This window comes from Loxodonta africana, chromosome 9, assembly GCF_030014295.1.
Source record: "Loxodonta africana isolate mLoxAfr1 chromosome 9, mLoxAfr1.hap2, whole genome shotgun sequence".
Classification (NCBI taxonomy): Eukaryota; Metazoa; Chordata; class Mammalia; order Proboscidea; family Elephantidae; genus Loxodonta; species Loxodonta africana.
The window spans coordinates 35,221,441-35,234,932 of NC_087350.1; the positions used below are offsets into that span (position 1 = coordinate 35,221,441).

The 13,492-nt window shown below is 39.1% G+C and overlaps 1 protein-coding gene across 1 annotated transcript in view; it reads right to left on the reverse strand.

Annotated features, from left to right (window-relative positions):
• Positions 1-2,958: 2,958 nt before the first annotated feature.
• OSTF1 (osteoclast stimulating factor 1) overlaps positions 2,959-13,492 on the reverse strand; it is a 63,770-nt gene continuing 53,236 nt past the window's right edge. Inside the window, exons 8-10 of the mRNA XM_003407349.4 lie at positions 12,907-12,985; positions 9,529-9,627; positions 2,959-3,473 (exon numbers count right to left, since the gene is read on the reverse strand). Coding sequence (XP_003407397.1) covers positions 3,415-3,473; positions 9,529-9,627; positions 12,907-12,985 — 237 coding nt within the window. The 3' untranslated portion in view covers positions 2,959-3,414. The remainder of the gene's footprint in view (positions 3,474-9,528; positions 9,628-12,906; positions 12,986-13,492) is intronic.

Consider the following 13,492-nt stretch of genomic DNA (forward strand, 5'->3'; position numbering starts at 1 on the left):
CTTTTGTTAAAAGAACTCTTAGGCTTGTTTTAATTAATACATTTAATTGATTAGCAAATATGCCGAGTTTATTAGATGCCTACATTCAGGTCTTGACTTGGAAAAGAACTGGCCTGTCTGCACACTTTTCCGATAGAATGTGGAGCATCATCTGACCGGTGTATCAGTGCTCAGTAGGTACATGGGCCTGGGAGTTCACCAGACCTGCACTTCACCTTCAAGCTGTGTGACATTGAGCGAGCTACTTAACTTCTTCAAGCCTCAGCTTCTCTGGATAAAGACAGGGGCATAAATGTTCACTCCTCAGGGTTACTGTAAAGATCAAATGACATCATGTCTGCGAAAGTGACTAGCTCAGGAACGGGCAAAGTAGCATGTAATAAATGGTAGTTGTATTTAATTTTATGTCATTTCAAAGGTGGGGCAGATGTAAAGGCTTGTTATTAAGAAATAAGAAGATGGAAACCATAAATTTGTGGCCTGCAATTTTTCCTTCACTTTGAGAAAGCTGTTTACCAGAGGCATATTTTTGGTTAAACTAAGGATAGCAGGATCTTTTATAATCGTTCTCCTATTGAAACATTAACTTTTAGTAATCAAGCAATTATTTGTGCATAATGCACTACCGCTCTGCAGATTACTGCTAGGTACCTTATCTGCAATATCAAAATCAAGAGAACAAACCCAAAATCAAGGTCAATAGGGAAATGCTGCTGATCGTGTTTGGCTCCACAGCCTATCAGAAAGGAAATAATCCTTTAAGGTGAGCGAGAGTGTTCAAAATAAATCAAGTAAATCAGAAATTCTACACACTAAAGAAAACTTATCAAGAAATTACATTTCCCTCTGTCTAAAAGTACCTGCGATTGTATTTCCAGTATTACATCCAACTTGTTTTTTTTAAGATTAAAAAAACAGGATTGCCACCGCTTTGCTCAACATTTCCTTTGAGGTAATAACACAGTTAATCTAGCGACAAACATAGCCAGTGGGGATTCACCAGACAGACACAGAAACTGGCAGCTATAATGCATGGCAGTCCAACAAGAGCTCAGTCCCAGAAAGGAAACAAAAACGGAGAACCACCGCAGAAACGTCTTTGCATGAGGCTATCAGGCAAGTATCTCACTGCCCAAGTAGCTGGGATGCATTTTCTATCTAGAGGATGAGAAGGCTGGAGGAAGTCCGGCCACACTAACTGTTAGAAAGCTCAGCTTACAGAAAACCTCCAAAGTCATTTCCAGAACATTTCACGGCTCTCCCCTGCCCTTTGTAAAGTTGCCACTGCAGCAGAGTCACAAGAGTGGTGAGCTTCCAGAGCCGATTTTTGTTGCTGAGTTCAGCATTAACCTCTGAGGAAGCTCAGCTCCTTTGACACCCTGAAAGGCTGAATAAGCAAGAAGCAAACATAAAATTTCCCACGGAGTTCCAACCACAACCAAATGAGTCTTCACCCTAACCCCCAAAAACTACAGTCAGCCAGCTTTCTAGAATCCAAACAAGTTCAATACTGTTAAATGCAATGACAGTGAGGCCCCTATTATTTTTTTTTTCTCAAAAATTTAAATAATATATCTGTATCAGGCACATATTTTGGATAATATTATCTATATTCGCATAAACTGTACTATCTCTATTCATGTTAAAAAATTAAGACGGTTTAGTTGCCCTCTACCCTAATGACCCCAGGCCCAAAGTTTATAAACCAAAAGTCACAGGGATCTCCAGAAGCTTTTTGTTAAGGCACAAGCCCATTTTAAAGAACGAATCCTTAAAGATTCCATTGGAAGAGTTAATATCTCAACAAGGATTTCATATCTTCCATTTTATGCTCAATAAGCCGTACAAATATTTAATTCAAATTTAATATTTGTTTTGAAAATAAAATGCCCCCTTTATTAGTTTTAGAATTTGTACTCATCCTTTGCTGTGTCACTGCTTGTATAGATTGTTTCTACTAAAAAGTAGTTGGAGCATTAGAAAAACCTCGAACAGGGTTCTCAGGGTATCCTTTCTCAACGCATCCCCAGAGAGAAAAACCAGTCACAGGGCAAACCCTTGGAGTGGCAGTTATGCATTTTTCAAGCTAACCCACTTTCTTCCTCAAACATTTCCTTCTCTTTACCAATGTGCTTTTTGTAAATTACCATCAAAGTCTTCTTGCAAAATATACTAGTGGGCCTAGGACCTAGATGCTAGACAAATCCCAATGGCCGTGCTATTTTTAACATCATCACTGAAGAGACACAAAATGAAAACCTCAAATTAAGTGTCCTTTTGGTATTCAAGAAAGCTCTCTACAATGCTAGTTGATGTTTCGGAAAAATAATCCTAACCGTTATGAGCTTGATCCATGCTTGGAGAATTCAAATGCTATCAGAGTGAAAAACTGAACACAAAAAATGTTCATGGCTCCTGGCTACTCCATAAGGAGAACTCTGGCATCTTCTATGATAAGGAAATCAATATTTTTAACCTTGCAACCTTAAAGGGTTAGAAGTTTCTTCACACTAAAATATAACCTTTAGAGATAAACCTGAAAGTCTTGTAATAATTATTAAAGTTATATATTTTATCAGAAATGTATCTTTCCAATGACTACTGTCTTTACTGTAATCAAAGCGGAGCCCTGGTGGTGCAGTGGTTAAGAGCTCAGCTGCTAACCAAAAGGTCGGCAGTTCAAATCCACCAGTTGCTCCTTGGAAACCCTATGGGGCAGTTCTGCTCTGTCTCTACAGGGTCACTCTGAGTTGGAATTGACTCGACAGCAATGGTTTTTGTTTTTGGTGATCAAAGCAGATGTAGGAAGCTGAATAAAATTTGGACCTTGTGATTCTTGTGTGCTAATACATTTAAATATAATTTAAATTTAAAAATCAGTCCTTACCTAAATATAAACATAATGAGCTTTATTTATTCACCAGTAATGACTGATAACACAGAAACAGACAAACAGAATAAAGTTTCTTAAAAGGTTTATTTTTGTCAGAATAGCTGACGATTTCCTCTCGGTATTTTGGTTTATTATCATAATAAGCATTTCCCCCCTTGAAAAATCCATTAAAAATATCTCAATCCTTGAGGTAAGGGACTTAAACTAAAACAAAAAACAAAAACCTGATTTTTTAAAAGAAAAAAATTCTTAGAATTCCTTTAACTTGATAAATAGAAATAATCTCTTCTTGTCTACTCTGGTGGACATAAATGTACTTTATACAGCAAAGTATCCAGTCACTTATTGGCAAACCGAAGGTGAAAACTACTCATTTACACGGTCTACTGAAACAGTGCAATACTGCCACATTCATATATACTTTCTGTTTTTTTACTGTTACCAACACTCTTCTGGCAAAGACAAGATTTTGGAATGGCAAAAGCAACAGAAGTTTTAGGTCTCCAAGTTCTGGAAGGAAATTAATCTGAGTCTTCATCGTCGAGATAGTCCTCGGCATTGCTTAATGTCCGGACTGCATCTAAAAGGAAGAGGGCGAGAAAAAAAACAGAGAGAAAAATTATAGAAATTGCTAGAATTTTTCCCCCCCTTTTTTTTTTACCCCCAAAGCTCTGGACAATTCAACAAATTAATTCTTCCCTCTGGCCCAGGGATTGTACGTTCCCTGAGATCTTTTTCTACTTTCACGTTTCCAGCCTGTTCAGTTTCTGTTGCCACGTCATTGACAAATACATTTGTTCACACATTCATTAGACGTGCAGGAAAGCAAAGAAGGTGGTGCTAGGGTACCATGATTCTATTTCCAAAAGAAAGCAGCCACATGCACCATGACCAATGTGTCACACACCAGGAGCCACGCCACTGTGACCACTGTGCTTAACAACCTCCTCTCCACCGGTGACCAGTGCACTTGTGGCTTCCACAGGTCCATGGCCTGCCGCCTTACCTGAAGGCAGGGTCACTGGGTGGAAAGATGACTAATGAGGGGAAAAGAAAGAGAACGAAAACAAAGTAGCTTCAGTTTCATTTTGGAAAACAGTGTTAAATATACTCAGAAGCAAAAGACTGAAATGAAAAGAAAAAAAATTTTAATGGAAATAACTGAACTCCATTAAATGTTAAAGTCAATTTTGAACAGGACTCAAAAGGAAGACAACTTCTCCTTAACTGTTTACTTATTCAACTGTCTAGTCAAATTCCCATAGTAACAAGTTACCCTAGGGATAATTTTAGGGGTGGAAAGTAGAATGCAAATGTAGACATGTGTTTAGAGCTCAATAAATATAAGTTATAGCACCCAGATCATGGTCTCTAAGTGCTATATACCCATGGCTCACTGGAGATCTGATTCCAAGTCTGAGGTGGGAAATGCAAACTATGGGTGTGGACCCTCTTGCCAGGCCATAAAAAGCAAGGATTCCATCAAAGATTACTAGGATCATGTTAAAAGTATTCAGGATCCAACCTCAAGAGGTCCCCACTAGCCAAACACCAGCTATCAATAAGGATACTAACCACAACGAATTAAAACACATCAAATGTTTCAGCGCACACCAAAAAAGAACTTATTGGTTCCATTTGGAGACTGATAGGGAACCAGCTCATTATTCTGAAAACTTTTAAAACAAAGGGAAAAAAAATATCCTGCTCCTGCTACACAAACTATTCCTCTGAGTAACCAAACAACTGTTGGGGGGAAGTTTTCTTTATACAATGTTCCAGCTAATAGCCAAGGAAGGAGTGATAGAATTAGAGTATTACAATTTTGCAATGATTCATGAAATAATGATCTAGACAATGGTTACAGACGGATTCTAACATCCTAAGAGTGACAACCAGATATTAAGTGCCTCTGATGGAAGAACACAATATTCTATATGACGTATTCTTCCCTCCACCCCTAAGATAAATAACAGACAGACACACAGACAGATAGACAGATAAAACCTGAATCTGCTCAAGCCTCCACATCTAACACCAACTGACAGAAAATACAGAAGAAAGAGAAACATAATGAACATCATGGAAACACAGTCAGCAGACTGTGGGAGATTACAGCTTGACTGACCCAGTTTCTTTGATAAATAAATTACAAGGTTAAAAAAGGGGGAGAGGGAGAGAGAACATTGAGTCAAACAAACAAAAAAAAACTTAAAAGACATTCTCAACCAGTCACAAATTAACCTTGTTTGGACTTGATTTAAGCAAACTATAGATAAGTAAAGGAGCCCTAGCGATGCAATGGTTGAGCACTCGGCCGCTAAATGAAAGGTCGGCGGTGTGAAACCACCAGTGGCTCCATGAGAAAAAAGACCTAGCAATCTGCTCCTGTAAAGATTACAGGCTAGAAAACCCCACGGGAGAGTTTTACTCTGTCATACAGGATCACTGTGAGTCAGAACTGACTCGATGGCACACAACAATATATAAGTAAGTGAAGAACAAACACACCTTAGAAAATCAGGAAATGTAGACAATGAGGTAGAAATTAATTTGTCTTGCACAAGAAAGAGATAGAGAAATAAACTAAGAAGTGAGCGTGAAGCAGAACAGAGGTAAGCTACAGCAATTCACACCAGTTTCCAAGCTACTAGACGTCTCCAGGATGACTATACAGAAATCTTTTCCATTCTTCTCAAAAAAAGCTCTAGAGAACTAGGGGAAATATGCTTTGTTCTCCCCAGCACACAACCAGGAACTTCAGGACTGGCTGTGACTTGGTGAAAAGATGGCTTTTCAATCTAAAACCAAAAATACAAACAGCAAAGCCTTTTGTCCTACTCTGCTATCACAATCCTGTGGTTTGCCCGTCGGAAATATCCTTTCTCCTTCATTGGCTACCTCTGCTATTTATTTTAATCTTGTTGCTCTTGTTAAAAAAGAAATATGACTTGCCATAGTGCAAACTTTGAGTGAAAATCAAGAGGCAGGAATGAGCTGGGCAGATAAATTCCTTCTCCTTCCTTCTTCCCCTGGACTGCTCTGAGGAAACTTCCCATGTGGCCAGGTGCTAAGTGACCAGCTGTATCTCTTCAAAGCTCATCTTGGGGCAGTGCCAGGAGGGTAACCCATCCCTCGCAGCGTCCCTCCATACCTCACTTCCACACTTCCTCAATCCTATTGCCCTGGGTATATACCTTCCAAATAAAGCATCCACACTTAAGCAAACAACAAACAAGCCATAAGTAAACAAATGGTGGAGGGATAAATGTAGTAACATGGATGAATCTCACAGACATTATGTTAAGTGAAGGAAGTTAAACACAGAAAAGTATATACTGTGTGATCCCATGTATATGAAGTCCAAGAATAGCAAAACTAAACTATGGGAATGAAAGTTGGAATAATGGCTATCCTTGTAGAGGATACAGAGGGAGGCTTGGGGGTGCGGGAAATGTTCTCTTATCTTGAGCTGGGTTGTGGTATGTAGGTGTAGGCACAGTAAAAAATTCACCAACTAAACGCTTAAGATCTGTGCACTTTGCTTAGTGCAAATTATACACTAACTTTTCAAAAAATTGAAAAGAAAATTTAAAGGCTCACCTTTCAAATATAGCCCTGCCTCCTCCCTCCCAGTATCTCAAACTTATCCTTCTTGGTAACTGCAACATGTGAATTACTTTCTCCCTAGAATGCAAGGTATTGTTTTTTAAGGTGGACAGCAAATATCAGAATCTCTCTCTTCCAACTTAGAGTTCATGCTGGCATTATATGCTATATGGTTATATTAGCTATACAGCCAAATGTACCATCCCTCAGTCAAACTATGATCAAATTATTGACTTAAAACTTTATTAACTGGGTAACTGGGTTAATGAATCAATAAAAAAAAAAAAAAACACAGAAAAAGTTAACAAGGCACCTATGAAAACATATTTCTTGGCTTTCCTGGGTGCTACAATTATCTCATTTAATGAATCGGTTTACTGATCAGTACAAGTTTAGGTGAGTGGACTAAAGACATTTGGAGTGAACAGAGGAAAGAGTACCCACATCCCAGCTCTATTCTAGAAAGGTTGCAGAAAGGTGAGGGGAAAGGGAAAAGGATTTACTACCTGCCTCATCCTCCAAGTGCTCACCTGTAAGCTTCTGGGAGTATGCGCAGCTCTCCAGGGTCTGGGCAGGTTTGGTATTTTCCTTGGCTATTACAACCAAGCTCATAGTTCATATGAGACAATGACAACCTTCAGCTCATACAAAAGCGTATTTTTCGGCCAGGACATTCTAGAGGGAGCCATATAGCTACAGGAAATTAGTGGCAGAGAGAGGAAGTTAAGCCACACTCCTACTTCCTGACCTAACGAAAGCAGCAAAGAGCAGAAGGCAGACCTCAAGCAAAAGTGTCTCTCCCACATGGCTACGAATATGGCTCCTCAGTCAAAAGGTAGCTGGGGAGCAACAGCTTAGCTGATCAACACTTTCTCAGTTAGTAGAATCTATATGAGTAATTACTCTTAAGAAAGATTTGTTCTGCCTTTCAACATTCCTGGCTTAAATAACGAAGGAATCCCAAACTGATTATTGGTTTACACTATATCTGAACTGAAGTTGAAAAAAAAAGACCCATTTGGAATAAAGGACAAAAGGGACGATAGAGTTCTGAGGAGAGCTGTGATGGGAATTTGATGATAGGTTAGGGGGATGGTTCTGGGACGCTCCATCAGAGAGGAAGATTGTTTACTATTTTTCAGTGCACTGATCTTGTTGCCTCTCTAGGAGTGCAATATGGACAGCATAACATTACTTATTCTGCTAAAACAACAAGACACACCTGAGGGAGAAATCAGTTTTCGAAGGGTTCAAAAATTAATGAAGAATTCCATTAAAATGACAAAAACAGAAAAGTAATCAGGATCCCATTCCACAATTTTCAGAACTCTGAAGGTGGTAATACCCTGAAATTAAAATGGAAATAAATGTACTTGGTCCCTATAATGGAAATTTGTTTTATGAAAAGTTGTTTTGGTGATTCTCCACCAACATGGGTCAGTCTAAACTTCAGACTCTAAGGCAATTTTATAAGGCTTTGGAATGATGGGTAGTAACACAAAAGACCTACAAAAAATGAGCACTTCATTATACTTCTTTCTTTCTAGAAAAAAAAAATTTTTTTTTAAGGTATCAATTGTTGGTTCATATTTCAAAGTCATATTAAGAAAGTGACAAACACAAGATAATACAGTAGAGTATGGCTGACAAAGTGAGAAAAAGGGGACTGAGTGTCCCCTACCAGCAAACCATGGACCTTTCTTTTTTCTGTCTTCTTGGGCTTGTCATGGGCCAGGAAGCTAATGATAAATGGGAAGGAGAAAAAGGAGACGTGGATGGAAGGAACAAGAAAGGAGATTTCCAGGCACATTTTCCCAGCATTTCTTTCAGGAATTACCACGTTAGAATGAATGACTCTATTGGGAATACATTCAATATGCCATAGACTGAGGTTCTAACTTAGACCCAAAGATCAAATAAACTGCCAGTCTCTGCATAGTAATCATGAATGAAGTAAGTGTGTTTAACACCTTTTCTTTCAAAACAATTGTACCAACTTCCCATTTTTTTTAAATTTATTCCTCCCTATCAGTAGATATTTCTGTCTTTAAGAATGTACCAAAAGAACGAACAAATCTGTCTTGGAGGAAGTGCAACCAGAATGCTCGTTAGAAGCAAGGATGGCGAGACTGCATCTTACATACTTTGGACATGTTGTCAGGAGGGATCAGTCCCTGGAGAGGGACATCATGCTTGGCAGAGTACAGGGTCAGTGGAAAAGAGGAAGACCCTCAACAAGGTGGACTGACACAGAGGCTGCAACAATGAGCTCAAGCATAACAACAATTGTGAGGATGGCGCAGGACCGGACAGTGTTTCAATCTGTTGTGCACAGGGTGGCTGAGTTGGAAATGACTCGACGACACCTGGCAACAAGAATGTACACCTAGGTGGCATAATTCAGAAAAAAAAACCCTGCCATCGAGTCGATAAATTCAGAAAAGGGTAGTGATAATAGTTACACAATATGATGAACGTAATCAATTTCACTGACTTACAAATGTAAAAATTGTTGAACTGGCAAATGTTTTGTTACATATATTTTTACCACATACACACACACACAAAAAGACAATGTACACCTAAACTTTATTTTTAAAAATCATCACAGCACTAGGATTAAAATGTTCAGCAAAGTTTAGAATAATTTTGATGACAGTTTATTGATTCCCTCATTTTAAATAAAAAAAATATAATCATGGTGCTGTTGAATGCTTAATTTAAAAATAATTAGAGACAACCCCTTATGAAACAAATCTGAAACACAAAAATGGAGACCATGGTTCTCTGACCAGGACTGTAATTAGAACTTGATTGCAAGGAAAAAACAAATATACAAAAATGAACTAAGATACATGCCTCTCTTCAAATTACTTCTCTTTTGGAGGTTCCAGTTTAGACCAAGAATATAAAATCAAACTTCAGAATAACCTGAACAGCTGCTCAGGAACTTTCCCCCCAGTACTACACCGATAAATCTTTGTCATAAAGGCACTTGATGAAAAAGGAGGACTAAACCCAAATACCTGTTCCTTGTTTCTTTTTAAGGAGAGACGCACAGGCAGCATTAGTAGCCATGTCCAGGGCCAGCTTCTTCTCGTTGTTTCTTAAGTCTGTTCTAGCACCTTTCCAAAGACAAGAAAAGTCAATGAGGTGTTTCTGAAGACGATACAGTTAGTCAGCCAATCTTCTGCCCACCAGAAATAACTACTTTTGGCAAAACAGAACAATTCTGGCCCAGTAGTAAACTTTCTCAAAACAGTAAAAAAGGGGTCTGTAATAGTATATCTGGAAACCCTGGTGGCGTAGTGGTTAAGTGCTACAGCTGCTAACCAAGAGTGCAGCAGTTTGAATCCGCCAGGCGCTCCTTGGAAACTCTATGGGGCAGTTCTACTCTGTTCTGTAGGGTCACTATGAGTCGGAATGGACTCGATGGCAGTGGGTTTGGTTTTTGGGAATAGTATATCTGCATCTTTAATCAGGGAGCCAGCTGCCACCCATGTGATAATTATGCTCAATTACAGCATACCTTTTCACTTAGAGTCCCTATAGGATTGCATGTGAAAGCTTCAGTGAGGAGTTTACCAGTCCTCTTGGTAAATCCCACATCACTGGTTGGACCCCAATGGTTACATGTGTCTCAGCATGAATGTTTCGAGATTAAATTTCATATGATCTTTGCTTCTGCTCAATAGAGTCTTTAGAAAAGAGCATGGGAATTGAGTTGGAAGGAAGGACTTTATAAGCATACTCACTCTAGTGCAAATTAGCAGAATCGCAACATAATAAAACCCAGAGGCAATTCATTGTTCATACACCCCATCTCCTAACCACATTTTTTCCTGTCTTTATTGTGTAAAAATTTACATAAGGAATTCATGAATGCATTCTCATTGTTAAAGGCTCAAAAATACAGAAGTAGGCTGAAGAAAACACACAAATCCCATTTCATTCTCAGCCCTCCCTTCCTCCACCCCCACCTCCAGAGGGAACATTCTCAACAAGAATGTGGTTTCTTGTCTCCCTGGTGTGCACCAATGCAGCCACAGACACACGAATGTACGTATACACGGAATCAGACTACATGCACTGTTCTGTAATTCAATTTGAAAAAAAATATATATATATATATAAAACGGTACTCATTTCTCACTACACACCTTATAACTCAATTTTTTTTAACCCTTTACAAGTATCTCATTTTGTGGATGTTCTAAAGTGTATATAATCATTCCTTTCTATTAATGGGTAGAGTCCCTGGGTGGTGCACATGTTTAAGTGCTCAACTACTAGCTGAAAGGTTGGTAGGTTCGAACCTACCCAGAGACACCCCAGGAGACAGGCCTGGCAATCTGCTTCTGAAAGATCACAGCCTTGAAAGCCCCATGGAGCATAGTTTTACCACGTCAAACGAGACTCCATGGCAACTAACAACAACAACTATTAATGGGCATTTTAGCTGTTTCCAATTTTCATGATCACAGACAAAACTGCAATGAACAACCTTGAGCAACATATCTGTTCACTTGAATTTCTGAAGGACAGTTTCCTAGAAGAGATGCTGAATGTAAGAATATGTGTATTTTTAATTCTGCTAGTTATTCTCAGATTGCCTTCAGAAAAGACTTCGCCAACTTACACTTTCTGCCACAGGGCATGAGAGTGCAGTTTTCTTTGTAAACATCCCTCTGCTTAAAAAACACAAAATAAATGTCCCAAAACTCAAAGGCACAAAAATATTCTGAGTGAAGAATAAAATAGGGTATGAAATAGTATACAAAAAAGGTATAGTACACAGCAAACGAAATGTACTATGGTAACCAGTGTATGGAAATCCTGGTAGTGCAGTGGTTAAGAGCCACATCTGCTAACCAAAAGGTCAGCAGTTCAAATCCACCAGGTGCTCCTTGGAAAGTTTATGGGGCAGTTCTATTCTACCTATAGGGTCACTCTGATTCGGACCTGGCTTGACAGCAATCGGTTATGGGTTTGACCAATATATGACTAGTTATAGTGAATACACTGTAGTAAATAGTATATGAAAAAGAGTATAAAAATATAGCATTCTTATGTCAAAATCTCTCTCTCCTGAACAGATTCCAGTCTATCCCCTGCTAAGGTTATATGTAAAATTTCATTCTCTCATTGTGTTATGGGTCCAAGACACCTGAGGGTTAACCGTTCTGTGACTACTCATATCTTACATTAAATTATACTTTACATGACTTCTGTCAGGACAGGAAATGTTCAGACACGGTGATGCTAGAGATGAAAAACAGTCATTTCCTCTGTCCCTCTAACCAGCGCTGCCCAAGAGAAATACAATGTGACCCACAAATGTGAACTCTATGCATAATTTTAAACTTTCTAGTAGTCACATTTGCAAAAAGTGAATTTTAATACATTTCATTTAACTCAGTACATCCAAAATGTTATCGCTTCAATATATAATCAATACAAAAATTATCATGGTATTTTACTTTTCTACTAAATTTTTACACATCTTAATCCAGCTGAGCCTCATTTGGGGGGCTCAGTACCACATGTGGCTAGTAGCTGCCGTATTAGTGCAGTTCTAGGCCTACCCTTTTTGGGGGGGCACAGTAGTGGTCCTCACGACCTGGCGCTTACATCACTGACATACTTAAAACCACAAACATTTTCTCTCCTTTGTCCCATGACATTGCTCAGAGGACCCCTGACAGTTCAGCCATATAAGGTATGGCTTGGGGCTTAGGCTTCCTTTGTTAATAGACTTCTGGATCAGGATGTGGTACGGGGTCAGGTGCTCTCTGTGATATGCCTAGCTCTGTGAGGGTTAATTAATACTTGTGGGACAATGGATGGCCAGCCCATAATTTCACTTTTCCCTCTGACTTGGTGTAAAAACAGAATTTAGGCACTCTCATTCATTCTCTGTACATTCAGTACCTGTTCAGCTCAAAGCAGGACATTGTAGCTATAGCATTCTTTCTTATCTACCAAGACTTTCCTGTAAGAACAGGGTCCTCAGCAACTTCACCCATACAGCTTTCTCAGAGAGGGTCTTCCACACACACACACACACACACACACACACACACACACACACACGCACAACTTCCTTCAAAAGCCCTTTAATCCTGCAGAAATGTACAGAAAGTCCTTACTAATATTACATATGCAATTTTAAAGCTTACCAAGGTTTTGATTTATACCTAAAAATTTATTCAAATCAACTCCAAGCATCTCATCTCACATGTTATAACAACCATTGTACTGACAGAATGGAGGTTAAAATCCTAGTTTAAGATAAAAAAAAAAAAAGGAGCCTGTTATTCTTCCTGCTATTTCAAATGCTATAATTTGATACAGCCTATTTTTTAAGTTAAGCAGAAGCCAGATAAGCTCAGCACAAGTTTTACCTTTCGCCAGAAGCAACTGGACAATGTCTGCATAACCCTTCCAGGCAGCAGCATGCAAAGCTGTGTCCCCCAACTTGTTCTACGGTGATAAAAAGAGAAAGTAACATTTTTAAAATAGACAGTGGATTAAAAAAATACATTGATTTAGGTTTAATCTAGTTAGACCTAAAATGCAAACAAATTTATAAAACCGTATGAAATTCCGAGGAGCACGGGAAAAGAGGCTCAAGTAATAACAGTCATTTTTGGACAAAAGAGTGAGATAGAGGAGAAGAAACTGACTCCTGCAGAAGCCTGCAGAGGGAGACACCAGGGAGAAGCAAGCATATTTGCCCCCACAGAAACCTAGCAAGAATCAGGAACTGAAGGGTCCTGGAAACATTGAGGCAGGGATGAGGCATGAGTGTGAAAACAGGGGTACTAGTTAAAAGTGTTTATAAGAAGCAGTTAGAAACTCAGGTCGCCTTTCTCTCCCTTTGCTGCCAGGTGAACCAGTAAAGATAGTGGCATCAAGGCAAAGAGCTAAAAAGTTCTCAGTCTCACTGAACAGTAAGACTCCCCTCTTAGTTCCCTCTCCTTGCCCTCC